The following is a 26,566-nucleotide window of genomic DNA, read 5'->3' on the forward strand; positions in this document are numbered from 1 at the left end:
TTTTACACTGTCTCGGGAATATATATATATATATGTGAATAATGAAGGCTTGTCGAAGAGTGCTTTTCTTTTTTTGGCTAGGACCCTTTCATCCAAAGAGCACCAATCCCTACCACTCTCTAACATCATTTTCTCAGCCCAGAGCTTCAGAATGGCATAGGCCTAGGATAAAAGCTTGAAATGCTGTTATTTTAAACATCAACCAACAGTTGGCAGCAAAAACTAGTAAATGCCTGTGTTGGGGTTTCAAGTTGATTGTGGCCCTGCCACAGAGTTTCTAAAAAAGCATATCTGGCCCTACACTTGTGTAGTTTCCGAAATGTGATTTGTTCGATTTGCACATTGATTCCTGGGGAGCCCAATGTCTCTTGGAGGCTACCCGGTGTATAAATATTATACTTTTTTTGTGGGGCTCACATTGAGGAGGAGCCTTGATTTGATATTGGGATGCCCACGTCCCCTCTAGCTCCACTGTTATTCAAACAATGAGCTAGGATAAACATTTGCCATTAGTGGGTTAGGGGCTGTTCTGGAGGGCTTTAATGTGACAGAAGATTCAAGGTGTTGCAGATAGAAAATGAACTGTCAGTCCCAATAGATTTTTCAGCCATGATTCCTTAGCCTGGTCCCAGATCTGTTTGTGCGATATTTCCATTTTTCTCCTCTCATTTACTTCATCCACACTGATGTGAAAAAAAATGGTAAGACAATGTCTTTTTTTTAATACAAGTAGTGAAGGAGGTGACAGAAGAAATGACTGAGGAAACGAGGAAAGGGTTTCACTTAAGACTATTGATATGAACCCACTACTTCTAGTGTAGAAATAGATGAACATAAAACTTGTGGCTAGTCCAACATGAAGTAAAACCAGGCATCTCTAACGTGACATCCAGACATTATAGTAGATCTGAAAGAATCATCGGATGAGTGTAAAAAATAAACTCCATCTAGCCATCTGGTAGGCTCCACCATATTGCTTACACCTATCTGATATTGCGGAAAATGTGTAGGCTAGCTATAGTATTTGATTTATTAACGCAGGATTGTTTGTTTTTAGGTGGCCGGCTGTAAAATAATCAGCGCAGACGCCGTCGAAACCTGGGCTAAACTCCAATTCTTGTCCGCCCGAGATTCGGCGACCCAGCAGCAATCATACTCAACTAGAGCGGGGGGGGACAAACTCTGAATCAACTTGATTACTAGTCGCTGTATCTAGCTATTTTCATCTTGAAACATGCTAGTGTAGATAGCTAGCTTCAACCTATTTCACATTTTATTAGCAATGCTAAAGACGGACGGGAGAGCTAGAAAGCTTACATTAGTTGCTAGCTGGTCAGGAAAAACACAGGACGTTGCGCTGGTTGTTTTACTCGTTAAACTCGCGGATTCTTACCTGTGCAGTGAAGAGAAACTAGCCTACGCTAGCTAACATCAGCAAGCTGCATTGTCAACTATTATGTTGTTTTCATTCGCATTACAGCTGAGGGTTGACTGTTTATTATAGTTCATGCTATGTAACTAGCGTTTGACTTTCCTTCATCCAAAGAGGACGTTCGGGTTGTTGCTATATATCGGCGTGGCCGAAAAAGTTTGCTAATCCCCGGACTAGATTTTACCGTATAACGTACTTGTAGGAACAAACCTCGCGTTGGGTAACGCTTTAACGTTAACTAACAGAGCCCTATAACTTGACAGCTCATCGTACCCACTGCACAGCTCAGTGTTATTGGCGAAGCACTTTTGTACATCCAGAGAGTGGAATAGGCGCACCAATGTAACGTTAACGTAGCTAGGTACTGTAGCTAGCTTGTGAATGCAGTGTTAACGTTACTTTATTCAGATACGTGTGAATCGAGAACTTTGCTTTTAACTCTACTTACATATTATTGATAGGTAGCTATTTTTTTTTTTACTGACGATTAACTACTTCAGCTAGTAGGTTAGCTAGCTAGTTAGCTAGCTAGAACTTTAGCTTGCTAACTAGCTAGCTAGTTTACGCCTTCGACACGTAGCCAGCTAGCCGCCAGACAAGGGTACTTATGATAAACGTTTTGATAAGTTAGCTAGCTAGCTAACGTTAGCTAAAGAAACAAGATAGCCCCCAAGAACAGAGGACAGATGAACATCGAGTTTTGAGATTCTGTTAAGTTGTTACCCCCCCTCCCCCCGGAAATTTAAGATGTCAACCCGGACAGTAACCAGGACGGCATTATTAACAATTGAACATTCTTCAAACCAGGTAAGCCAACTGCAGAAGCTAGATGGCAGCTAATGTAATGGCGGTAGGCCAATTCAGAGATCCAGCTAGCTAATATATCCAACCTTAGCCAGAAATACTATAGCCAACTTATACTTCTTCGATGGGGTTTAACAGCGGTTGGCATCCAAACTATAGCCAACCTAAACCACAAAAAAAAAAAAAAAATCCTAGGCCCCAGCTATCTAATGTTATATTTTTAGGTAGCTAATTACACGTTGTAGTTATGTGGATAGGAGGTCATGCAGTAGAATCTAAGGCTTTTTATAACTAGATAGCTAATTATGATCAGAGCCCTCTTAACTTTTAGGCATGTAACTTTGAGGGCTAGGACAAATTGTAACCATAGACACATTTTAGTTGCTGTGAGTTTTATGGAATTGGATAACACATCTCAGTAGGAAATGCCAATGATTTTCAAACTCACTTTTCCATGTCTTCTTCAAATCTTGTCATTTATCAACAGGAGCTAAGATGATGTAATCTCTAACGTTTAATATATGTTATCTCAAATCGTAATGCTCTATTGCCCACATTGTTTGACTGACTGTCTTCAACAGAATATCCACTGTCAGTTCGCGAAGTTGTAGGCCCAACTAGCTATTGCCACTTGTATGATGGGAATTCCATCATACAAATTGTCTGACGGCATTCCAAATATACTTTAGTAGGAATAGCTCACATCAGGTGTAAGTAGAGGACACTGGACTTCAGTGCATTTGAGGAGCCACTCAGTCCTGAACACATTTGCTTGCAGTGAAAACTGGTTCTCTAGTGAGATTAGTGTTTTAATCATTTAATGAAATTCTGACAATTGTCTGTACAAATCACAAATTGCTGATACTTATACATGGGTAGCAGAGAGGCTGACGTATCCCATAGTGGTCATTGTGGTGAAAATTCCTTAACTTACACAGGCTACTAATTCCAAGGTTTTGTTAGCCACTGAATTTGTCTGAAGCAAGGAGTTGGCACGGTTTAGCCATGCCCTGCCCAGCTTGTTTGACTACAGACTGCTGTTGATCTGGGCCCAGCTGGCGAATCTTAAGTTCTTCCTACCCCAGTTTCTCGGTTTGTTCAAACCAGCATTTCCAGTTGAGCTGGGTGTGTAGGAGTTGTGTGGAGGCTGAGGGGAGTGCTCCTTTTCTTCATTTTATTTATTTATTAGCATTATTTGTATGCACACGTTTCCCTGTGTGTGTTTCTCGTTCTGGATATGTCATTATCATGTTCATGATTGATCACCAATGAAAGATGAAGAGAATAGTTCTCCATTTGGTTGTAGCTTTTTACAAATTCAGTTCAATAGGCCTATGTGGTTTATGTAACAGTGGCTTTGTTTTTACCAGCCATTCCCCTAGTGATCTTGGTTTCTCTCTGGTCTTTGTCATGTCCTAACCACACTCTCATATACTTGTAGGTATTAATAGCTCACATAGGAGGGGGTGGGATGGTGTTGGATGAGGGTGGTGGGCTGATTTTTAAAAGCTTGTCAACACTGTTCCAGCTTTGTTTGAAATGTAGATTCGGTTTCTTGTCTGAAAGGATTCATCAGTATTTCTTTTATTTCTCAGCTTTGTAGCTTGTGCTGTTGTCTGAGGAAAAAGTTGACAGGTTTTTAGTTAAGTAGCTAACTATATTTACATTTACGATTCCTTGTTAAAGGGATACTTTTGGGATTTTGGCAATGAAGCCCTTTATCTACTTCCCCACAGTCAGAATGAACTTATGGATACAATTTTTATGTCTCTGCATCCTGTATAAAGGAAGTTGGAGGTAGTTTTGTGAGCCAATGCTAACTAGCATTAGCGCAATGACTGGAAGTCTATGGGATCTACTTGCATGCTAGAAGTTACCATACATTTCCAGTAATTGCACTAACGCTAGTTAGCATCATTCTTTAAAACTGCACGCAGAGATGTACAAATGGTATCCACAAGTTCATTTGACTCTGGGGATGTAGATTAAATGGCTTCATTGCCAAAATCCTGAAGTATCCCTTTTAATGTATTGTCCTAGAATTGACAAAACCAGAGCCCCAGTGGGTAGAAAATTAAAATTTCTCTCCCCCATAGTTCCACTGTGCCATGCGTTTTGATTTCAGGATGTTATTACTGTCATGTTCTTGAGTTAAATGCTTCTGACAAGTGTACAGTAGTAGAGTATGGAGAAGAAGAGGTGACTGGAGGGAGAGCTCAGTTGGTGTCTATTTGTGGTTCTTGCTGCCTCTACCCTGACTGGAAATAACCATGGTGTGATATTAATACCCAGATAACTGACAAGCTGGCTCACACACCTCCTTTATTTACCAGTTCTTCTCCCTCTCCCTGCCAGTCTTACTTTGTTTACCCTCTCTTCTTCTTTCTTGGAGCAGGCAAGAAATAGTTTTCATTTTGAAGGGTAGCATAACATTTGCTAAAACAATTCAGAATTTAAACCAGGATACAGCGTGGACACCCACTTTCTAATTATCTAGTAGGCTTATTTAAAAAAAATAATAATAATAATAATGATATGTTTACTTGTTTAGGCCTATATTTGTATTGTCGCATAAACCGGATAGTTGCTGTGAAATGTGTTATAGAACTATGGTTCCTGATGCTCTAAAAGTGTGTTTGTGTGCTTGTTTCACTGTGCATTGCTCAGTCTGAATTTAATGCTTTTTGATGAGAGTGAGAGACGTGAGGGGACAGCCAGGCTGAAATGTGTTTCTGTGTATATGAGAAGGTTGGGGAGGCAGAGTAAGGGATAGGTTTAAAGTAACTGTCCGGTGTTAACAGATTTTTTGGGGGGTGGAAATATGACCTATAATTAATTACAATATGAGCTAAATAGTTTTCATTCCAAAAAATGGTAAGTAGGCCAAATATGTTAAACAGCTTTTCTGTGTTTGAATGGTATGGGTGTACCCCAAAATAGGATGGTGTGGGCATATACTGGTCATAAAAAAATATGAATGCGAGTATACTGTTGATTGGCCAGCTCATCCTCTTCAGGAGGATGACATCATCCGCTGAGGAAAGCAAGTATTTTTGAAACTGTCTGTTTGAGGTTTGGTTCTTGAAGTGTTTTTATTTTTTTTCTCTTTTTTTTCCTCCAATTTTTTGATTTGGACACATACGAGTATAGGATGAGTCAACATTATCTGGGTACTTTAGGCAGTAGGTTGCCATGGAAACACTACCACAGCACAACTACTTTGTCAGAGAAGCACTATACCATCTGATCTTAGCAACACTAAAGCATTTTATCAACCTCTCATAGCAAACTTGCACATTTCTACAACTCATTTTATGTTCTCAATTGTTGAACGTAATGAAGTGTAAAAGAACATGAGTGCAGTTGTGGCAACAGGCCACGTTTTAGAGGTAATTGCACTAACGTCAAATTTAATGTCATGTGCCGAATACAACAGGTATTCTACCGTGAAGTGCTTACTTACAAGCTCTTAGGCACCAATGCAGATTTTTTTTTAAAGTAAGAAAATATTTGCTAAAAGGTAATAAGAAAAGTAACACAATAAAATAATAACCGGGCTATATACAGGTGGTACCGGTACCGAGTAAATGTGCAGGTGTACAGGTTAGTCGAGGTAATATGTACATGTAGGTAGGGTTTAAGGTGACTGCATAGACATAGATAATAAACAGTGAGTAGCAGCAGCCTAAAAAGTTTTCCCTTTGTAATGTGTAATAGTTTGCAAGCCCTGGTACATCCGGTGAGCATCAGAACCGTTGTAGTAGGATTCTAGCTTAATTCTGTATTGACTTTTTGCCTGTTTGATGGTTCGTCGGAGGGCATGGTGGGATTTCTTATAAGCGTCCTGATTACTGTCCCACTCCTTGAAAGCAGCAGCTCTAGCCTTTAGCTCAGTGCGGATGTTGCCTGTAATCCATGGCTTCTGGTTGGGATATGTACTTATTGATGAAGCCGAATGGAGGGAGAGCTTTGTAATGGTCTCTGTGATGAATAAAGGTGGTAGAGTTTATTATAAAAAATAAAAAAAGAATCTTCCCCTCTGGTTGCACATGTGGCATGCTGGTAGAATTCGTTAAAACTGATTGAAGTTTTCCTGCATTAAATTCCCCGGCAAATAGGAGCACCGCTTCTGAGCGAGCACTCTCTTGTTTGCTTATGACCTTATACAGCCTGTTGAGTGCGGTCTTAGTGATTGAATCGTACAGTCAACTCTATATGTAAAGCGACTGCAAGGCTAAGGCGATACATGGGTTAAGCTGGGCTATGGAGATTGGTTGCCAAGGGAGATGGGTAGAGCCAGTTCATGGGTCTATGATTTCACACAGATTGCATTGGAATTACTGATAGTTGGATTAATTCTGATGTACTTGTTTCGAGTTTGATTCTTTATTATTTGTGTACTTGTTTGACATTTTACTGCACTCTGTTACGAGCTAGTAACACGCACGCTGTAACATATGTGTACACGACCAACAAACGTTGATTTGATGTGTGGAGGGACCAGAGCAGACCCTTGTGTTCATCCTGTCAAGGTTTTCAGGTTAAATTCTGGTAGGAGTTACTACAGTACTAGTTACTGAGCACATTCATCTTGTTTATCTGTGTGTGAGTAAGAGGGATAAGGAAGTGCATTAGGTGATTTGACACAAGGTAAAGGTTTTGGGTGGTTTTATAAAGGGTGTGGTACAGAGAGACTACTACACTGATTTGCTCATTTGTTGCGCAACTACAACCAACCTCAACCTTAAAACTCAACACCAAGTTATACTTCCTGTTTTCTCTTTAGTCATGGGGAATCCTTGACCTTCCCTCTTTTTTTTTTCTTATCTCTTTCCCTCTCATTTCATCCCCTTTTTCTTTTGATTTTAGGGCACAGCTGTCTGAGCATGTCAGCTCTTGTCCATCGGGCTGCTCCCTCCCCTGCCTTTTCTCACCAGGGCTACTGCTCCCTCAGTCAGACAAACCCAGACATGTCTCATCTGCACTAGGAGCCTGACCTCGTCTTTGTCGGCCATTTCAGACTTTTTTGTCTTTTGGGGGGGGGGGGGGGGGTGTAGTAATTACAATATTTCCTCAAATGAACCAAACCTACTTTGTCTTCAGCATTGGGACGGACAGGTGTTTTCTGGCTCTCTGGAGAGCCTGGCTGTGCGTGCTGCATGTGTCTGTGTCCTATTTTAGCCTGAGACCTCATGGCCCCCTGTGTCCCTGTTCTTGGTCATCTATCCAAGCCATCAACTCAACACTCCTTTATGCTTTGAAGTCTAACGAGGGGGACACAGACCTGTATTGTTGTGAATCGTTTTTAGATACCACTACACTGTTGGAGCTAGGAACACAAGCATTTCACTACATCTGCTAAATATGTGTATGTGACGAATAAAATTTGATTTGACATTTTTAACTCTGAACTCTGTCTACACCTTCGTCATAGAGCATGGCTGACATCTTTCTTTATAGAGGAAGTGACAATGTTCTGAAACCTCCTGAATGGTAGCAGGCTGGTCAGTGCTAATGCTACTGTCAACCATGGAGTACACAAGTCCCACTGCAAGCATTAATGTAGAGTAGAAGGTAAACTTTTTTGCCTATGTGGATGTTTTTTTCCATGTGTGGATGATTCTTTTGACAGAATTTGTAGCCTGACTGATCAGGGTGAATCTGAACTTTTGTCCACACCAGTGTGGTAGAGCATGGCTGAAGTGTCTCTTCATAGAGGAACTGACAAGGTTCCTAAAGCTGAATTGGAGCTGGGTCATTCATTTCAGCAAGCCGTGACACCCACCATCTCAGATAGTTCTGAAATGGTTTCTGTAGTTAGAAACATAAAATAAGCATTCCCGAAAGCAGTATTTTGTTGAAATATATTTTGATCTGAGAAATTAAGATAATTGATTGCACCCAAATTGGCCATTTTAATTGATAGGATTCATATAATATCCAATAATTATCGTAGCCTACCTAACATTCCATTTGGAACAAACTGTTTTTCAAACAATGAGTAAGACATGAGGAATCCACAGACCCCTCACACCACATGCCAATCCCCCCCCCCAACAATGAGTATATAGTAACAGTTATCTATGTTTGGCAAGTATTGTTTCTTCATCTTATCTAATCGTTTCTTTTTCATTGAAGTTGGGGTTAGGTCCCATCCTGATATTACCAGGTTCTGTCCACTAGATGGTGGTGTTCCTGCTATAAGGTGATTATTTTTAAGAACCCTGCCCATTGTTAAAGGGGGAGTACACCCAAATTACCCCATTTACATATTGGTTTCTTAGCCTGTAAGTAGTTTATGGACTAGGTATGACAGCAGCCCATGTTTTGTTTACCTAGCCACTGTTTGGATAATTTGGGCATGAAGCATGAAAATGCCAATATTGGTACCATTGACTTGCACTGTATACTTGACAAGCATGTTAAAAAGTTAGCATTTGAAACAGTAGCCAAGTAAACAAAACCAAAGCATTGGTTGCTGTCATTCCAGAGGGCAGGGTTTCCATTAGCCGGTAGTAGCCAGCTTTTGTCCGGAACAAGTAGTTAATGTAGCGCCAGAACTGCTGTTACAGCTCATCACACAGCGCGTTCGTTGCAGCTGGAGTGAAACGTGCTTTTATAAGCCCAATCATTGTGCAACATTTTAAATGCAATTGCGTGTTAAACAGTTTTGATGGCCAAGATTAAGATTAGCTGTTATTTTTGTTCTCAACCTTTAAAGTACGCTTCCCATTTGCAATTCAAGTGCATAGGTAAGTAGGCAGGCTTCAGTGTGTCTCACACCACTTTGCGATGAGCTGGAGTCAGTATTCATTTTGAAAACGTGTACTTAATTGTTTCAAACTTGAACGTTTTACTTCATATTGAGGTATGTCTTCACCTGCTTCAAAGTGGCTTAGTCATAATCCAACCAAACGTGCAGACAATTATTTGGGGGGGGGGGGGGGGGGGGGGATCTTATTTAATTGGTCCTGAACTTGTGGCTCTCATTTCATTTTGGGTAAGTGGAGTGAACTGTGAGTTAGCCTTCCCTGGAGGAGTCGTTGCCATAGAAATTTACATGGCTGAAAGGTGAGCAACTTTCGAATGACCGGATATCCCAAGTCGAACTCAGTTGACCAAAGTTATCTAGTTAACTCCTCAAAACTGCTTCGTAGGATACCCCTCTGGTCCATAGACAGCTTACAGGATTTAAAAAAAAAAAAGTAATTTGGGTGAACTATCCCTTTAACAATGAAGGTGGGAGATTCTTAAAAATATGAACTAATAGCAGGAACTGCACCATATAGTTGTCAGAACTTGGTAATATCAGGATGTGCAATGGGACGTAAATCCAACAACTTCAATGACTTTCTCTGAACAGAAAAAAATCACAAATCACTGAGAATACATTACATAGAATGAAGAAACAAGGCTCTATACTAGTCAAACAGAACTGATACTATAAACTCATTGTTGGGGTGGGATTGGCATGGGGGTCCGTGGGTGGCTTTTGGACATTTATTTGGGTTCCTCATGTCTAACTCATTGTTAGAAAAAAAGTTTGGTCCAAATCGGATTTTGGGCACTATATTTATTCAATATTACAAGAATCCTATAAATTAAAATAGCTAATTGGGGTGTATTCTATTACGTTAATTAATTCGATTTAAATTATATTATATTTCAACAAAATAATGTTGCAGGAATGCTAATCTTATCTCTTTCTAATAGAAACAATTTGAGGACACAGATGGTGTGTGTCAATACTCTTGTGCTTTTTGAGGTGGAACGACCCAGCTGTCTGGTCAGTACTTATACTACTGTTAGCACTTGATGGAGTCCAAGTCCCAATTCAAGCATAAGAATAACAGGTCAACTACATTTGCATGTGTAGATGTTTTGTGCATATTGTTGAATGAGTCTTTTGACAGAATGGTAGCCCACTGATCAGTGAGGTTTTGCTCTCATGCTACCGGCTCTGTAGAGACATGAATTTCAAATGTGCCATCTTCAAGTGTTTGTGGTTCTTGTCATGCCCCTCTCTCCACCTGAGGCTGATCATGATCTGAACAGAGAGACATGGGGCTATAATGTATATGTGATGAGACCCTCCAGTCTCTCAGGCTCCTCCTGGCTGCTCTCTCCTCAGCCTGTCTCTGTCTCTCGCTGTCAGTCAGCCCTGGAGCTGAGCTTCCCATGACTGACGGTATGTCTGCATTGCTCTCTGTCTGGTCTTGTCTGTATCATATGTTGTATTTGTGAACGTCTTTTTATTTATGCATGTTTGTTTGATCTTTGTCAATGTGCCTGTTTTTGAATGTGCTTCTATCTGTGTCCCAGTGTGTGCCAACCTCGGCGAGTGTGATTGAAGTGCTGGCTACTGTGCTGAAGGTCAAAGCTGTGTTTGAGGACTGCAGACTGCAGACTGCATTACTGACACGCTCTCAGTAACTGCAGAGCTCCTTTGCAGATCAGCTGGGTGCAAGACACCTCTTTGACATAAACATTGTACAGTAGACACTTGGTCCCTGTCCCTTACACAACAAGCCCACTGATGGCTAAACCATGTCTGCCAGTGCCAAGACAAATACAAAATGAAAACGAGGTCACCACACTGCCAGTTGTTGTATGGTAGTCTGGTTTACCCTGTTCTGCTCTGTATGTAGCCATTGAGGTGATGAGGCACTTCCTCATGCGTTTTTATGCCAGAGTCTGCTTTTGTGTGTGTGTGTGTGGGAAGGAGCGTTTAGGTGACAGATGTCTTCTGGCTCGTTAGGCTCTGCTGGTTCTACCGGCAGACTTTCAACAAGCTTCTGCTTTATCCCTCTTTGAAAACTGGCTGGGGAGGGCCACGACACAGAGACACACAGGCGTTACATAATATAACATTTACAAAGCCGGCACATCTTTTAATTGCGGATATTGGTGCATTTTGTTTTCCATATATATTTATTTTTATGTGGAGTGCTGTTTTCTTTCTTACAGGGAGGTAAGAGCATGGCTTGTTAGAAAATGTGACGTACTGTATTTGTCTCATGGTCCCTCCCCTGCTTTTTGCTTTCTCTTTGAATATGACCACTAGAGAGGAGCAGAACTGGACTTCTGTTTGTCAACTGTCAATTTATTAATAATCCTGTGGTCTTAAGAAGAATCTGTCCTATTTTCTAATTGTAAAATTGCAGAATAGTAGGGACGCCTCTGGCCCAGACTTGAACATGGAAATTAAGGTCCATGTGGAACAAACAACATAGAACTGTGCCATGTCAACAATAGCTTTTCTGTCCTCTTACATATATGCTCACAAAGTAACAATCTTATCATACATGTCAGTCATACAGAGGGGGGGGGGGGAGTGCGCAAATGGGGTACAATTCAGTGTTTGTGAATGCAGAGACATGTAAACCCCCCCCCCCCCCCCCGGTCACTTTCTCTTCCTTGTTTTCTGGGGCTCCCGCACTCTGAACTACCTCTTTTGCCCACATGCATATGGTACCCTTCACCTTTTCCCCCCTACTCTCCTTTACTCCCTCAATCAGCCCCCACCCTCTGCCTTCTGTTCCGTCTGCTCTTTCATCTTCTTGTGAGTCACTCGTCATTCCCTCTTCACACTTTCTCTCCCTCTTGTCAGTGTGGATTTGAGCTGCTAGCAGAGACCAATACCCTCAGTGTCAGGAAAAGCCTCATTAGCGAGGAGCTGGAGTGACTATGTAGATTGACAGATCAACATTATTGGCCAGTATCAAGTTATGCTCACAGTTGTGTTTCTGAGGTAACCTTTATGTCCAAAGCTCTTTTGCCTTTAATGGGATTCTGAAAAACATTGTCTGGATTTGTGAGTGAGGTGTTGCGTATGCCTAAGAGAATGCTTTGTTCCCCTCTTTCAGTCTCCCTCTGAGTCCAAGGCAGGCGGGCGTGCCAATATGCCGCGGTGCCGGAATTCTGTCCCCACGATAGCAGACGAGCAGCCACACATTGGCAACTACCGACTGCTAAAGACCATTGGCAAGGGCAACTTTGCCAAGGTCAAACTGGCCCGGCATGTCCTCACAGGGAAAGAGGTGAGGACAAACCATGAGATCAAAACAAGTCCAAGCACTGGATTTACTGACTGTGATGTTTGGTCCTTTGTTGGATGTGGTTTTATCATTGTGTGTTGGCAGTGCAGGATCTTACTTCACTTGACCCATATCCCTAACATTCTGATCTCTTGAGTATGGATCAGTGGATTGTGAACATGTAACTGCCAGTTCTTTAATATGCTAATAACGTGCCATGTGATGTGGTTGCTGTGAGTGGGGCAGCACATGGATAAACAAAACGAAGTGCAGTAGAGTGGGGGAAAGTCTTCATCCAGCTCTTTCCACTGATGGGTGGTTCATCCTAAGTCTGCGGATCTACTCATGTCTAACATGGTTTTTTTCCCCTAAAGGTGGCTGTGAAAATCATTGACAAAACTCAACTTAACTCTTCCAGTCTCCAAAAGGTGAGTGCAAGTAGAAGCTGTGTGTAATGTCATGTGGTTGTTTTGATTTGTGTTCGGAAAGTGTGTTTTTATTCCTTAAATAGAAAAAATAATGCTGAAATCAATGAAGATGGCAGTTACTTCCGAAGGGCTTAGGGCAGGATATGGCGGTAATTACAGGAAATTAGACCCAAGTACTTCCTGTGGTGATGGTTTGGGTGTGGTGCCAGTACTGTCCTCAGTATATACAGTATGCATGAAGACTCCCACACAGTGCGCATAGATATAGTTTTGGAGTATACGAGTTAACATTTTATAAAATAAACTGACTTTGTTTGATATAAACTGATTGTTGCTCTGTTAATGGCTTGTCTATTTCTTCTCCGGTCCATAGCTGTTTCGTGAAGTGAGGATCATGAAGTTGCTGAATCATCCAAATATCGGTGAGCTTTGTGCTGCCCTCTCTTTTTAAGATTCTCATCAATCCCCAACCAAATGACAGAAACATGTTTGTGTTCTGCCTGATTATTCTTGTGCAGATGCCTATCTGAGAATATTGAGCATATACTAAGAAATTGACAGCTATGTTGTGATGGGTGTTGTCTAGGGCTGGGCGGTGTACCGTATTTTAACAATATTGATGCACGGACCGGTTTGGGTTTTTACTTTACCTTCTATAACGTTATTTGAATGTTTGTTAAATGTGGTATGTTGTGTGTAACTTCCATTTTTATAGTTTACTTCACTACTTGAGTCATCACTCTCCCCCTCTCTCTCCATAAAAAATACTGTCCATTTTTTTAACAAATACCATGATATGATATTTTGGCCATATCGTCCAGCCTTAGTGTTGTCTTGATTGGATTGAACTTTCCGCTCTTTTCTCTGTAGTTAAGTTATTTGAAGTTATTGAGACTGAGAAGACACTGTACTTGATCATGGAGTATGCCAGTGGAGGTGAGTAAAGGCACAAGACACTCCTTTCAACACACCACTCAATCTGAAATTCTGTTCTGTCTCACTCTATTCACATTCACTCTGTTCCACACTTGTCCTTTCATCCTCTTTTGTGTCTCCACTGCTTTTTTGTTCCTTCAACACTCCCCTATATTCTGTCTCTATCCCCCCCAGGTGAGGTGTTTGATTACCTTGTTGCTCACGGGAGAATGAAGGAGAAAGAGGCCAGAGCCAAATTTAGACAGGTGAGACCCTTTTGTCTGCTGGTTTCTTTTCTGTTTTTGACACCGTTTTGACAATGTTATTGACAATACTGTTTAAAAGGGAATTGTCATCCTAGCTGTTGCTCCTTCTCTTGCTACAGATAGTTTCAGCGGTACAGTACTGCCACCAGAAGTGCATTGTACACAGAGACTTAAAGGTGAGGATAGACAAATGTGGCAGGTGTTTTTTGTGTGCAGATGGAGAGATTTATGGATCCAATTCAAAGTGACAGATCCAGATCATTACATTATGAGGTATGATGTTGGATACGTTTTTACAGGAATGTTACAGAAGCTTGTATCAATAATTAACACCCTCTTTCTCCAGGCAGAGAACTTACTCCTAGATGCTGACATGAACATCAAGATCGCAGACTTTGGTTTCAGCAATGAGTTCACCATGGGGAACAAGCTGGACACGTTCTGTGGCTCTCCTCCGTACGCCGCCCCGGAGCTGTTCCAGGGGAAGAAGTATGACGGGCCCGAGGTGGACGTCTGGAGCCTGGGGGTCATCCTCTACACCCTGGTCAGCGGCTCTCTGCCCTTCGACGGGCAGAACCTCAAGGTGAGCAGGGAACTGTGAAAGAGGAAGGGATACATGGAAAACAAGTAATGTTCTTGAATACCTAGCTACCTTTTATCCTTGTCTTTTGTGCTTGTCTTCCCTTTAGGAGCTGCGTGAACGGGTTCTGCGGGGGAAGTATAGGATTCCCTTCTACATGTCCACAGACTGCGAGAACCTGCTCAAGAAGTTCCTAATTCTCAACCCAACCAAGAGGGGCAGCCTGGAGGTTAATAGTACCTCATCAAGTCACTGCTATTTCCTCCACTGCATACATAGTGTAGATGACTATAACGCTACTGTTAGTGCTTTGTTTCCCATCTTCCATCAACCCTACATCTCTGTCCTCCCTCTTCTCTCTGCTTGTGTCCAGCAGCAGATCATGAAGGACCGCTGGATGAATGTAGGCCATGAGGAGGAGGAGCTGAAGCCCTTCATCGAGCCCCAGCCAGACTATAAGGACCCCAAGAGGACAGGTCAGAACCCCGACCGAGCGGGGGGGTGGAAGAGAGGTGGGGCAGGTGTCTGATGGATGAGCTGGTTGCAGCAGATGGGTTACTGGGGTGGGGTTTAGAGGTCACACTAATTGGCGGAGGGCTCCTCTATCTGAAGGTGCAGAATCTTTTCAGTCTTATTTTACGTGCTGTCTTAAGCTGAAATTACACGGAGAGACAGCGTGCGAGAGTAGTGAAGGGTCGATTCACATATACTGCGTAGCGTATGCTGACATAATTGTCATGAAAATCTGAAAAAAAGGGTGTATTTATTTTTATATATATTTTTTTAGCTCTGTAGCCTCGAAGTTATTGCTGCAAGTTCCCTTTGACTCACCTTATGTCCTACAGGAGCCACCATACCTAGGCTTAACAGTTGTTGTTTTGCTAGCTTCACCAGGATGTTGTAGCTAATAAACCTGAGCCGTTTATAAACAATTAAGTCTCGTTCTTTCTACATAAACAGTTCTCTTGATATCGGAGTACTTGAGTTTTCCAGCTGTAGTTTGCTTAGGCTAAATGCCTATGATTGAAATCAATTCATGTAGGCTGCAATTGTTTTCAAATATGTAGCCTATTTGACTGGCAAACCTTAGCTTACATCCCAGTCCTTTTTAAACTACATCTTTAGACTACTTCGCATATGAACGATCATAACAATTCCTCTAATTCCTTTTCTACAAACGACCCACTCATTTTACCAGCATTGCTCCACGTAGACATTAGAAAAAAAGACTTGCTTTCTAATTTGACACTTGCGGCCCGTCAGTTTTCTCTCATTCACTCATACATTCTATTTCCAGCGTGATCATGCACTTAAAAATGGAATTGAGCGTTAGTCTCTGTTACGTAACGTGCCCGTTGCTGTGTTGGCATGTGCCTACATGTTTAGTCAAACTAAATGCTAGACTTTTTGTTGACGTCTGTCCTTGTTTGCTGCCTTCCATTTTATTAAATGATATGCCTGTACAATAGAACTGTTTTGTCCCTATAACAATGCGCCTGTCTGTGTTTTAGAGAACTATTGACCTGTTGCTTTTTAGTATGTTAGACTTGTGTTAAGTAGTCTCTGATATGCCCCTGTCTACAATGCATGTGTGTGTAATGTACTTCTGTCCTTGATGTGGTTGTAAGGCTGACATTTTATCCATTCTGTCCAGATATCATGTTGCAGATGGGCTACTCTGCAGAGGAGATCCAGGACTCGCTCGTCAACCAAAAATACAATGAAGTCATGGCCACATATCTATTACTGGATTACAGGAACACAGAGGTACAAAGTGTATACACTGACATCTGTAGGAGCGAACTGTGTCCTACTCCTGCCATGGTAATATTGATGACCATCCCTCCTCTTCCCTCTCAGATGGACGAATGTATCAGTCTGTCAATGAAATCCCGCCCAGGAAGTGACCTCACAAACAGCAATGCCCAATCTCCTTCTCACAAGGTACAGCGCAGTACCTCATCCAATCTGAAGCCCCGGAGAGCAACAGATGCAGGTAGGAAGCTGTTTGGGTTGACGAGGGTACTGTAAATGTTGAACTGTTTTTGATATATCATCTTATTTGATTCTCATTCTTTGCGTCTCTGTCCCACCCTTTCTTTCTGTTGTTTGTCTCGTTCTTCTTCCCAGGTTCTTCTGCTTCCAAGCGTTCCCAGGGCGACAACAAGCAGACAGCAGAGGATTATGGGAGGAAAGGTTCTGGCACTGGCAACTCCACTAAAGTCCCTCCCAGTCCTTTAGCAACAGCAGATCGTAAGAGGAGCACCCCAACCCCCTCCACCGTGAGTAGACTTATTGTTCGGCATGCCTGCCACTCTAGGATTGATGGCATGTACACTACTGTACCTAACATCTCCTCAATGGGTCATACAGAACAGCATCCTGTCCACTGGTACGAGTCGCAGTCGGAACTCGCCGGTCCCTGAGAGGGCCACACTTGGGGTCCAGAATGGAAAGGACAGGTACACACAAGCACCCTTGCAGCCACAGGCATACACACACGCTCACATGGCTGTGGAGCTCTCTTTTTGGAGCTAGTCGCGTGTCTAGATGGCAGTGTTGGCAAGCAGTGGTCAGCCGACAATCAAACACAGCAGCTAGCAGCTTCCCACCATGAGATGGAGTGTACATAGTCACACATTCACACCAGAGCAGAGATTTGACATTTTTCTAGAATGTATTAGTGACAATTGCAAAATGTTATGAAGGACTTAGAATGTACTCAAGGCCAGCTTACTCACTCACACAGTAATACACGGCATCTGTAATCAACTCAAACAATAATAATATCTTTGAACTCTAGCTCACACAATCTTGCCATGTAAGATCAGTTTGCTAACAATTATTTAATATTTTACCATTTTATTACCATATCCTTCACTGAAATGTTTAGAATACAGCAGAGTAGAAAGCCAGGTTTAGGTGCAGAATCAGGGGCCTCAGACACTCTGACACTTAACAGTATTAAACACATTGACCCTGATAATCAGATCCCACTCCTTAATCTGGGATTTGTGACGCTGGCTGCTCTTGTATGCAGGTTACTTCCAGGCACAAAAAGGGGAAAATGCAGGGGGGAAGTGTTTAAAGAACACGTTCTGTTGGGGATCGAGGGGGAGCAGCAGTGACTCAGACATGTTTGCTATAAAAAGATGATTGGAGGGCAAACAGACAGTGGTCAGCTGTAGCGCTACTGGTAGAACAAGTCAATAGCACACATTCTCCTGACACAACAGCCATTTGACCATTTTTTTGTTTAATTTTTAAGCAGTTTTTCCTTTCCCCAAACTTGTGTTCTGTCCTGACAGTTTCTCCCTCAATTTCCAGCACTTCCTTTGCAGCAAGATTCTTTTGGGTGTGATGCTTCCCAGAAATAATGCAGTCTGTCATTAAACTCCCCTAATGAAAGCTCAGTGTTTCCCCTATATTCATTTAGAAGCTGCGGGCCGCTGCTTCTAAATCGTTGCCACCTCGCAAAAAAAGGGGGGTAGGTAAAACGTTTTCAGTCTAAACATAAACCGACTAAAACCAGATATAAAGTACTGAACAAAAATATAAACGCAACATATAAAGCATTGGTTGTATGTTTCATGAGCTGAAATCAAATATGCCAGAAATGTTTTTTCTCATTCGGTGCACAAATGTTTACATCCCTGTTAGTGAGCATTTCTCCTTTGCCAAGATAATCCATCCACCTGTCAGGTGTGGCATATCAAGAAGCTGGTTAAACAGCATAATCATTACACAGGTGCACCTTGTGCTGGGGACAATAAGGCTACTGTAAAATGTGCAATTTGGTCAAACAACATGTCTCATGTTTTGAGGGAGCATGTAATTGGCATGCTGACGGCAGGAATGTCCACCAGAGCTGCTGCCAGAGAATTGAATGTTCTCTAACATAGGCCGCCTCAACGTCATTTTAGTGAATTTGGCAGTATGCCCAACCAGCCTCATAACCGCAGACCACGTGTATGGCATCGTGTGGGCGAGCGGTTTGTCAACGTTGTGAACAGATTTCCCATGGTGGGTTATGGTATGAGCAGGCATAAGCTACGGACAATGAACACAATTTCATTTTATTGATGGCAATTTGAATGCACAGAGATACCGTTACGCAATCCCGAGGCCCAGTGTCATGCCATTCATCTGCCGCCATCACGTTTCCGAATGATAATGCACTGCCCCATGTTGCAAGGATCTGTACAACATTCCTGGAAGCTGACAATGTCCCAGTTAGTCTGCATACTCAGCAGACATGTCACCCATTGCCCATGTTTGGGTTGCTCTGGATTAATGTGTACAGCATGTTCCAGGTCCCGCCAATAGCCAGCAACTTTGCACAGCCATTGAAAAGGGGTGGGACAACATTCCACAGGCCACAATCAACAGCCTGATCAACTCTATGTGAAGGAGATGTCGCGCTGCGTGAGGTGGTCACCAGATACGGACTGGTTTTCGGATCCCTGCTCCTACCTATTAATTTTTATTTTTTTTAAGTATCTGTGACCAATGCATATCTGTATTCCCAGTCATGTGAAATCTATAGATTAGTGCCTAATGAATTTATTTCAATTGACTGATTTCCCTATATGAACTATAACTCAGTAAAATCTTTAAAACTGTGGCATGTTGAGTTTATTTTTGTTCAGTATAGAAAAGATAATGCAGCTATATATATTTTAAATAAGATCATGTTTGAGAAGTAACACCCACCAAAATATAAACTAGACAGTCGGGGAGAATTCCAGAAATGTCATGGCATGGGGGCCTCCATTGATTTTATGTTTGAGTCACTCAGATAGCATTAGAACGCGGCATAAGCCATTGCAAAATGTGTTGAATTACAGGAAACTAGCTTTAAAACTACATCTACAACCGTGGCTGAAAAACAAATCTTAGGGGAAACACTGAGGCTGTTATGTTTAGTCATCCAATACAAATCTGCATTATTTGAGATGCTGTGTTGTCTGTGATAATGTGCATCAGTGTGGTTTCATCCCCCCTCAGTGTCCCTGCTTCCTCCCCAGTTCTAACCTTGTTACCCCATGGCTCTCTTCCACCCCTCACGGGGGACGGTCGGCACTGGGTTTATTCATTTCTCTCCCTCAGCCTGACCACCCCAGGGTCCCGTGCCTCCACAGCCTCGGCAGCTGCCGTACTCTCCTCCTCCCACCCCCGACATCACAAGTCCTTGTCCACCTCTGCTCACCCCAGCCCCCCAGACATCCATGCACACCGGCCCAGGCAAGTGGCACCAGGGAGTGGAACACAAGGACAGCCACTCTGCAGGAGGGAGAGTAGAGTGGATATGAAAGGTTTTGGGTTAGATGGTTCCTGGTTGCAGTTCTCAGCATTGTGTGTCCAACATCGGGAACAAATTGGTATTAAAAGATCAGCTGTAGGGATTAAAAGAGTAGCAATATTGCTGTTGAAAAGGCAACCCACTTTTCTCTGTCACTTTCCACCACCCCCTGAAACACAAGCACCCTGCCTCTTTGTGAAATATCGTTCTCCCCACCACCACTGTCCTTGTCCAACCAGTCCTATCACTAATCTTCCACTAGAAAGCCAGATCCTGCAAAACCCTCAGTTACACATCACACACCATCACAATTTTATCTTGGCCCATCCGGTGCCGTTATGTTTTTGGCTGCAGTGAGCCTGAACCCTTTCAGCTCCTGGCTGGTGTGTGCATGTAATCCCCTTTAATACGTTCTGCAACTCCCTGTCCCCAAACACAACTTGACATCTCGTGGGCCATGCACATTGTTCAATTTTGTATAAAAAAAATAATAAATGTTTCCTCATGAACTAGCTATAATGCTGGGATGTCCTTCACATGTCAATTGGTTTACGTCTAATCCATTATCACTGAATAGTCACAGCTCATACTGTGGAAGCTATTTTCTCAATTGAAAGGGTGTTATAACCTCTGCCAATATGATCATGTGTGTGGTCCATGACATAAATCAACGGTATCACAGCTCCATGACCCTTCTCCATACTTCCCTCTTTGTTGTGATGCTGCAACCATCGTTGTCCTGTTGGCTGATCCTAATGTGACATGCTAATTGTGTGATTCATGCTGTGTGCCTATGATTTAACACTCAACAAGGCTTCACTGGCCTCACATTCTAAGTATGGTTTATACCTGCTGCCCGTGGTGGGTCACAAGGTTGTAAGATGTTATTTTACTGACTTCAGTCATGCTGAATTTTGCTGAGTGGATGGCACCACAGTTGGGGTGCATGTTGTAGACCAATAGAAATATGCCTTTTACACATTGCTTTTGCAAACTGCTTCCTTACAACTGGCATTTGTATAGAAATGGTATGCATTTCATTCACTAAACGTTAGTTTACTCTGAAGCGCAGTAAGGTTTTTATCACAAGTTCTTTGTGGGAAATGGCTAAAGCAGTTGAAATTTTGATGTGCATAATCATAATGAAATATATAATTGTCTCTCCTCTTCCTACTCACAAAACTATCAAAACAGCACCGCCCCTCAGAGAGTACCGGTGGCGTCTCCTTCTGCCCACAACATCGGCAGTTCCACGGTGACAGACCGTTCCAACTTCCCCAGAAATGTGACCAGCCGAAGCACTTTCAGTGCCGGCCAGCAGAGGGCGGCACGGGACCAACATACCTCCACTTATAATGGTCCCCCATCATCCCCTTCCCTCTCCTATGGGAACAGCCAAGCCCGAAGAGCCGGGGGCACTGGTATCTTCAGAAAGTTCACTTCTAAATTTGTGCGCAGGTGAGCGAATGGGGGAATGGGCATCTGAGATGTGTGATGGGGAAGATGACTAGTGTTGAATCCAATGATATGCTGATCACATCCTGGTGTTGAACAGCTTAGTGAATTACAGTTAGGTGTTCATGTTTGTGCAGCGTGACCTTTGGACTGTTTTATTAGCATTTGTGTGTCCCTGTGATGGTTTTTTTTGTGCATGCAATGCGCTTGACTACAAGTACTCCCCTCTTTCAGGTTAAATTGGTTTGAAGCAGGTCATATTTCTGTGGCTATGGTCAGTTAGCACATAGTTGAAGCAGGTAGGGAAGTTACTGTGTGAGTGTACCTTGAAATACAATTCGGAATATGCTACTATAGTTTAAACAATGAATGATAAATTGTACAACACCAGGAATTAAAACTAAGTAAATATAATTGGCATGCATGTTTCCCATCCAGTGCTAATGTTAATCCTAATCTGAGTCCATTGTTCATGTAACTGCTCTGCCCCGAACATCCTGAATACTATGGTAATGTCAGGCTACAATAACAGCCATTTTGTGACCACCTGTTTTGCCCAAGCAGCTCACCTCCTGAGGGACACCGGGGGAGTATTCATGTATTTGAGTTGACTGACATGCACATGACATGTATAACAGATTGGCTGTGGTTTGTTTTGTGCACGTTTGTGTACATACTGTTTTTTTTTCTTCCTCCTCCCCTCCGTTGTAGAAATCTCACATTCAGATTCCCCAGAAGGTAGGCAAAAATAACCACACACTTGATTCTGTCAACTATTACCTTGTGTTCTGTCCTATCTATCCTCTGTAAGGCTATCATTTTATGTGTCATGACCCTTTTCATAATTTTTAATTTTTTTTATACTTATTTTTTAACCATTTGCCATTTATACTAACGCGCCCTGCTCTCGCCATCGCCTGATTCACCCTCGTCTGCTGCTCGGCTCTCTTCATCCCTCAGTGAATGATACTCCTCCCTTATTTCTCGCATCCCTGTTTCCTTTTTGACTCCGTTAGTGTTATCAAATGTCATCCTGTGGGTCCTTGGCCAAGTCAATAGAAAACACTCTGTGCTGCCCAGCCTGTGGCGGTGCTGCCCAGCCTGTGGCGGTGCTGCCCAGCCTGTGGCGGTGCTGCCCAGCCTGTGGCGGTGCTGCCCAGCCTGTGGCGGTGCTGCCCAGCCTGTGGCGGTGCTGCCCAGCCTGTGGCCGTGCTGCCCAGCCTGTGGCCGTGCTGCCCAGCCTGTGGCCGTGCTGCCCAGCCTGTGGCCGTGCTGCCCAGCCTGTGGCCGTGCTGCCCAGCCTGTGGCCGTGCTGCCCAGCCTGTGGCCGTGCTGCCCAGCCTGTGGCCGTGCTGCCCAGCCTGTGGCCGTGCTGCCCAGCCTGTGGCCGTGCTGCCCAGCCTGTGGCCGTGCTGCCCAGCCTGTGGCCGTGCTGCCCAGCCTGTGGCCGTGCTGCCCAGCCTGTGGCCGTGCTGCCCAGCTAACCACTCCTTGTACGCCGTGTCATATGCCAAAGCATGGAGTCATAGCAGGGTTTTTTTCTGGATGAAAAAGGGGGTGACGGGGCGTGGCAGGAGGCGCGGTCTGACCGTCGGCACGGCCAAATTTTTAATGGCCCCCCCCCAATCTTGGCGTTGTAGAGCTATTTTATTTTATAAGGACATATCTTCCAATTCTACATCTTCTCCCTTGGAGCTGAGAAAAAGTAGCCGTTTTAAAGCTATTTTCCTGCAATTCGATGCATTTTGCCATGGCTAATGCTGTTATTTTGCACAAACATAAAAATCTATATTACTAAATGTTCCCAACTTCAATTCTTCCCAACTGTCTAGCTTTTATTTTGGGGATCGTTAGTTCTCAAAGATTATATTATAAAAAAATATATTTAGGTCCATTCATCTTTTCAAAAATGTTTTCTGATTTTAGTTTATGTTTACACTTGGTTTTTCCATCCCGAAGATACATTTTGGTAACCTGAAAAAAAAAAAAAATGCTTAGGTGGCCCGCCCTAGCATTTCATTTTGATAATTTACTTATGAAGCTTGCATTTGCATATTTTTTGTTAAAATATATTATTACATAATCAAAATGTGTTGTAGCCTTAATAGACAAGTTATTGCCTCACGACTTGGACTTGACTCAACCCATTCTACCTGGGACTCGACTTGAGACTTGGACCTTGAGACTTGCTTGTGACTAATAATAGTGACTTGGTCTCAGTCCTGAACTATTTGCAGGATAGACATTTTTTTTATTTATTTTAAAATATTTTCAATGATATTGATAAACCATCCTGTGGCTATTTCTAAACACCCCGGTCTGTGGTATACTGCCTAAGCCTTGTGGTGGTGGTGGGGGGGCAGTGAAGTGTTTGTTGGCAATGTAGCATCGCTGTCATATTTTTGGGGGGATATCTCCTGCCTTTCTTTCTCTAGTCTGATACCAGACCACGGTCCAGGCTGCACTGCAGTTTGTGCTTAACAACCTTATTTTCAGCAACGTTCTGCAATTTCTTTTTAATCTTTTTTTTAACCATGGCTTATCCGCTAATACTTTGTCTTTTTAGATGTAGTTTTTCTATTTTGAGTGAGTTGACTGCAGAGTCATTAGAGACGTGTATTTCTTGGCTCTAATATGATATTCTCAGCGACCAAGATGTCCATTCAATCAGAAAATAATTGAAGATTGAAAGTTTTGACATTTACAAAAATGTGCATCAAGGGGTGCATGTATTTTTAAGTCTTATTGTTGTGGGTGCAGACTTAAGGATGTTGGGCACCTTGAGAAACTGGGAACAGGTCTGCAGAATGCCTGAATATGCATCTGACATGCTGTTCCTTTGTTGTTTTTGACGCTTTGCTGTGGGAGTTTGAGAAGAAGGTTATTATCTGGTGGTGATGGGATGTATTAACAAAACAAAGATGTGATCTCTGACCTTTCATTCCAGTTGTATGCTAAACAAGTCCACTTTGCGGTGGGGGGGGGTGACCAAAAACACATTTGAATTTGTAGAGGTACCTAGTTATTCTCTCATAGCCCCCCCCCAACATTAAGTATATCTATGGATATGTGCAGCATGTTTCTAAGAAAAATACTATAGAATCTGGAAGTGGAAGGTGCAGGGGTTGCCATGGGAGTCGGTAGTGTTTGTTCTAACCTGGTAATAGCCTAATTGGAATTTTGGGAGACTAAACTTGTGCCAATTTTTTTTGCGGAGCCCGTATGAGGGAGAGGGTCGAGATGAGGCCAGCAGGTGAGGAATACAATAGTGAACATTTGATCAATCTGTTGATTCAGTGATTTTAAATTTTTTTTTTAATATATATATATTTTTTTTAATCAAATAATCATTACATTCATTGATTTAACGTGGTGTAAAGAATAGCATGATTGTGATCATATAGCTCATTCAATTTTGACAATGCAAGCATAGATATTTTAATAACAGGAGACATGTATTCTGCAGCTTAGTGAAGCTTTTCATGTTCATGCTCATGCTGTATCTTTGGCTCCCCCTGTGATTGAATGCATAGTTAACCAGCCCATAAGATTCCTGTTTTGTCTGTCTCCCCATTCTGTTTCGCTCCTTCCTTTTTATTATATTACTGTCCTTTCCTACTTTCTTTGCAAACTCAGACCCATGCTGACCACCACTGAGAAGCTGGAGAAGGTCACTCTGGGCTCTGTAGGAGACGAGAACAAGGACTTCCTGTCCTCCACCTCTACGGTACCCAGCACCCCGACTTCAAGCCTGACCTCCAAGGACCACAAGCCCCGCTCGCTGCGCTTCACCTGGAGCATGAAGACCACCTCCTCCATGGAGCCCAATGAGATGATGAAGGAGATCCGGAAGGTTTTGGACTCGAACAGCTGCGAGTATGAGCTGCGGGAGCGCTACATGCTGCTGTGCGTGTCTGGGAATCCCGCCTGTGACGACTTTGTCCAGTGGGAGATGGAGGTTTGCAAGCTGCCCCGCCTCTCCCTCAACGGGGTTCGCTTTAAGCGCATTTCTGGCACGTCCATCGCCTTCAAGAACATCGCTTCCAAGGTTGCCAATGAGCTCAAACTTTGAGCTTGTGGATGAGTAGTGATGATGATGATGATGATAACAAGGAGTCGGCTGGTGGAAGGAGACAGACTGGAGCACGCAGGCAGAGAGGCTAAACTTTGACACAGAACTATGTTGAGAGGGCGACAAAGGAGCATGGAGAGACTTTTGGGTGGGGGGGGGGGGGTGCAAAGAGTTTAGGGGAGGTTGCGTGTATAGACCTTTTAAGGGGATTGTTAATTTTCTTGAGGGGGTGTTCTTTTCGTTTGGGTTTTCTATCCTCTCCCTCTGACTTTTCTGTTGTCTTCTAAGACAGTTTTGTTTCTACCTTAAACCTCACAATCCTCTTTTTCCAAAAGGAATTCATTGATGGAAAATATGAAAGGAAATGAGTTATAAAGCAATGAACTGATTGTGGGTTTAATGATATATATTTTTGTTGCCCAAAATAGCCCTGGACTCAGCCAGCTGTAACCCTCAGGCCCTTCTCTCTCCATTATCCTGCACCAAGGACAAACGGTCTAAACACCATGTTACTGCATCTTGCCCCTACTTTCAGCTGTCTGTTTTGAACAGATGAAGAGACCTGCAGTTTGACACTCTGAATGTACAACATGATTAGCATATTCACTACAATGTAAATTGGATTTCACATCATGTTCTGATTCTGATCAGCTAATGAAGGCTGCACAAGGTTTCTGCTTCAGTGTGGTGGTTCAGAAAGCCATTTTTACATCACAGCACAATGTCTTACTTGATGGTAAAGTGGAAGTGCAGACTGGATTTACCTCTTTGCTCTGATTACGAGCCTTCACCACCCGTTACCCCAAGCCCCTTCAATTAGTTTTTGTTTTTCTACAGCAGGAGTAATTTATCTGATGAACTAATTAAGGGCCAATTGATAATTATTGGTGGATTGTAATGTAATTAAGAGTTGCTGGTTGGTTTCAATGTGCTGCACTGGAATGTCTGAATTCCCTTGCCTTTCTCTGGAGAAAATAATTATTAATATTGTTATTAAGAATAAACAAAGTTGGATGATTTATTTGCTTGTGCTCTTCAGTTGTTTAATCTGTTTTATATACAGTTGAAGTCGGAAGTTTATATTAAAACTAATTTTTCAACCACTCCATACATTTCTTGTGCACAAACTATAGTTTTGGCAAGTCGGTTAGGACATCTACTTTGTGCATGACACAAGTAATTTTTCCAACAATTGTTCACAAACAGATTATTTCACTTATAATTCACTGTATCACAATTCCAGTGGGTCATAAGTTTACATACACTAAGTTGACT

General features: G+C 42.7%; 1 protein-coding gene across 12 annotated transcripts; it reads left to right on the top strand.

Moving 5' to 3' along the window:
• Positions 1-755: 755 nt before the first annotated feature.
• Positions 756-26,312, top strand: LOC109874110 (serine/threonine-protein kinase MARK2-like). 12 transcript variants are annotated; one of them, XM_020465886.2, is made up of 20 exons: positions 756-958; positions 1,058-2,239; positions 12,103-12,276; positions 12,648-12,701; positions 13,075-13,123; positions 13,572-13,637; positions 13,812-13,882; positions 14,002-14,058; positions 14,229-14,465; positions 14,572-14,691; positions 14,839-14,974; positions 16,117-16,229; positions 16,323-16,458; positions 16,593-16,744; positions 16,836-16,924; positions 19,572-19,706; positions 20,959-21,222; positions 21,931-21,957; positions 24,437-24,472; positions 24,856-26,312. In XM_020465886.2, the coding sequence occupies exons 2-20, from the start codon at positions 2,180-2,182 to the stop codon at positions 25,289-25,291; spliced, it is 2,412 nt and encodes an 803-aa protein (XP_020321475.1). In that variant the 5' UTR covers positions 756-958; positions 1,058-2,179; the 3' UTR covers positions 25,292-26,312. The 12 variants fall into 12 exon arrangements, with proteins under 12 accessions (XP_020321475.1, XP_020321477.1, XP_020321478.1 ...); XM_020465888.2 differs by having other exon boundaries at positions 14,839-14,938; XM_020465889.2 differs by lacking the exon at positions 24,437-24,472.
• Positions 26,313-26,566: the final 254 nt, after the last annotated feature.

The sequence above is a fragment of the Oncorhynchus kisutch genome, linkage group LG29 (genome assembly GCF_002021735.2).
Source record: "Oncorhynchus kisutch isolate 150728-3 linkage group LG29, Okis_V2, whole genome shotgun sequence".
NCBI classification, from domain to species: Eukaryota; Metazoa; Chordata; class Actinopteri; order Salmoniformes; family Salmonidae; genus Oncorhynchus; species Oncorhynchus kisutch.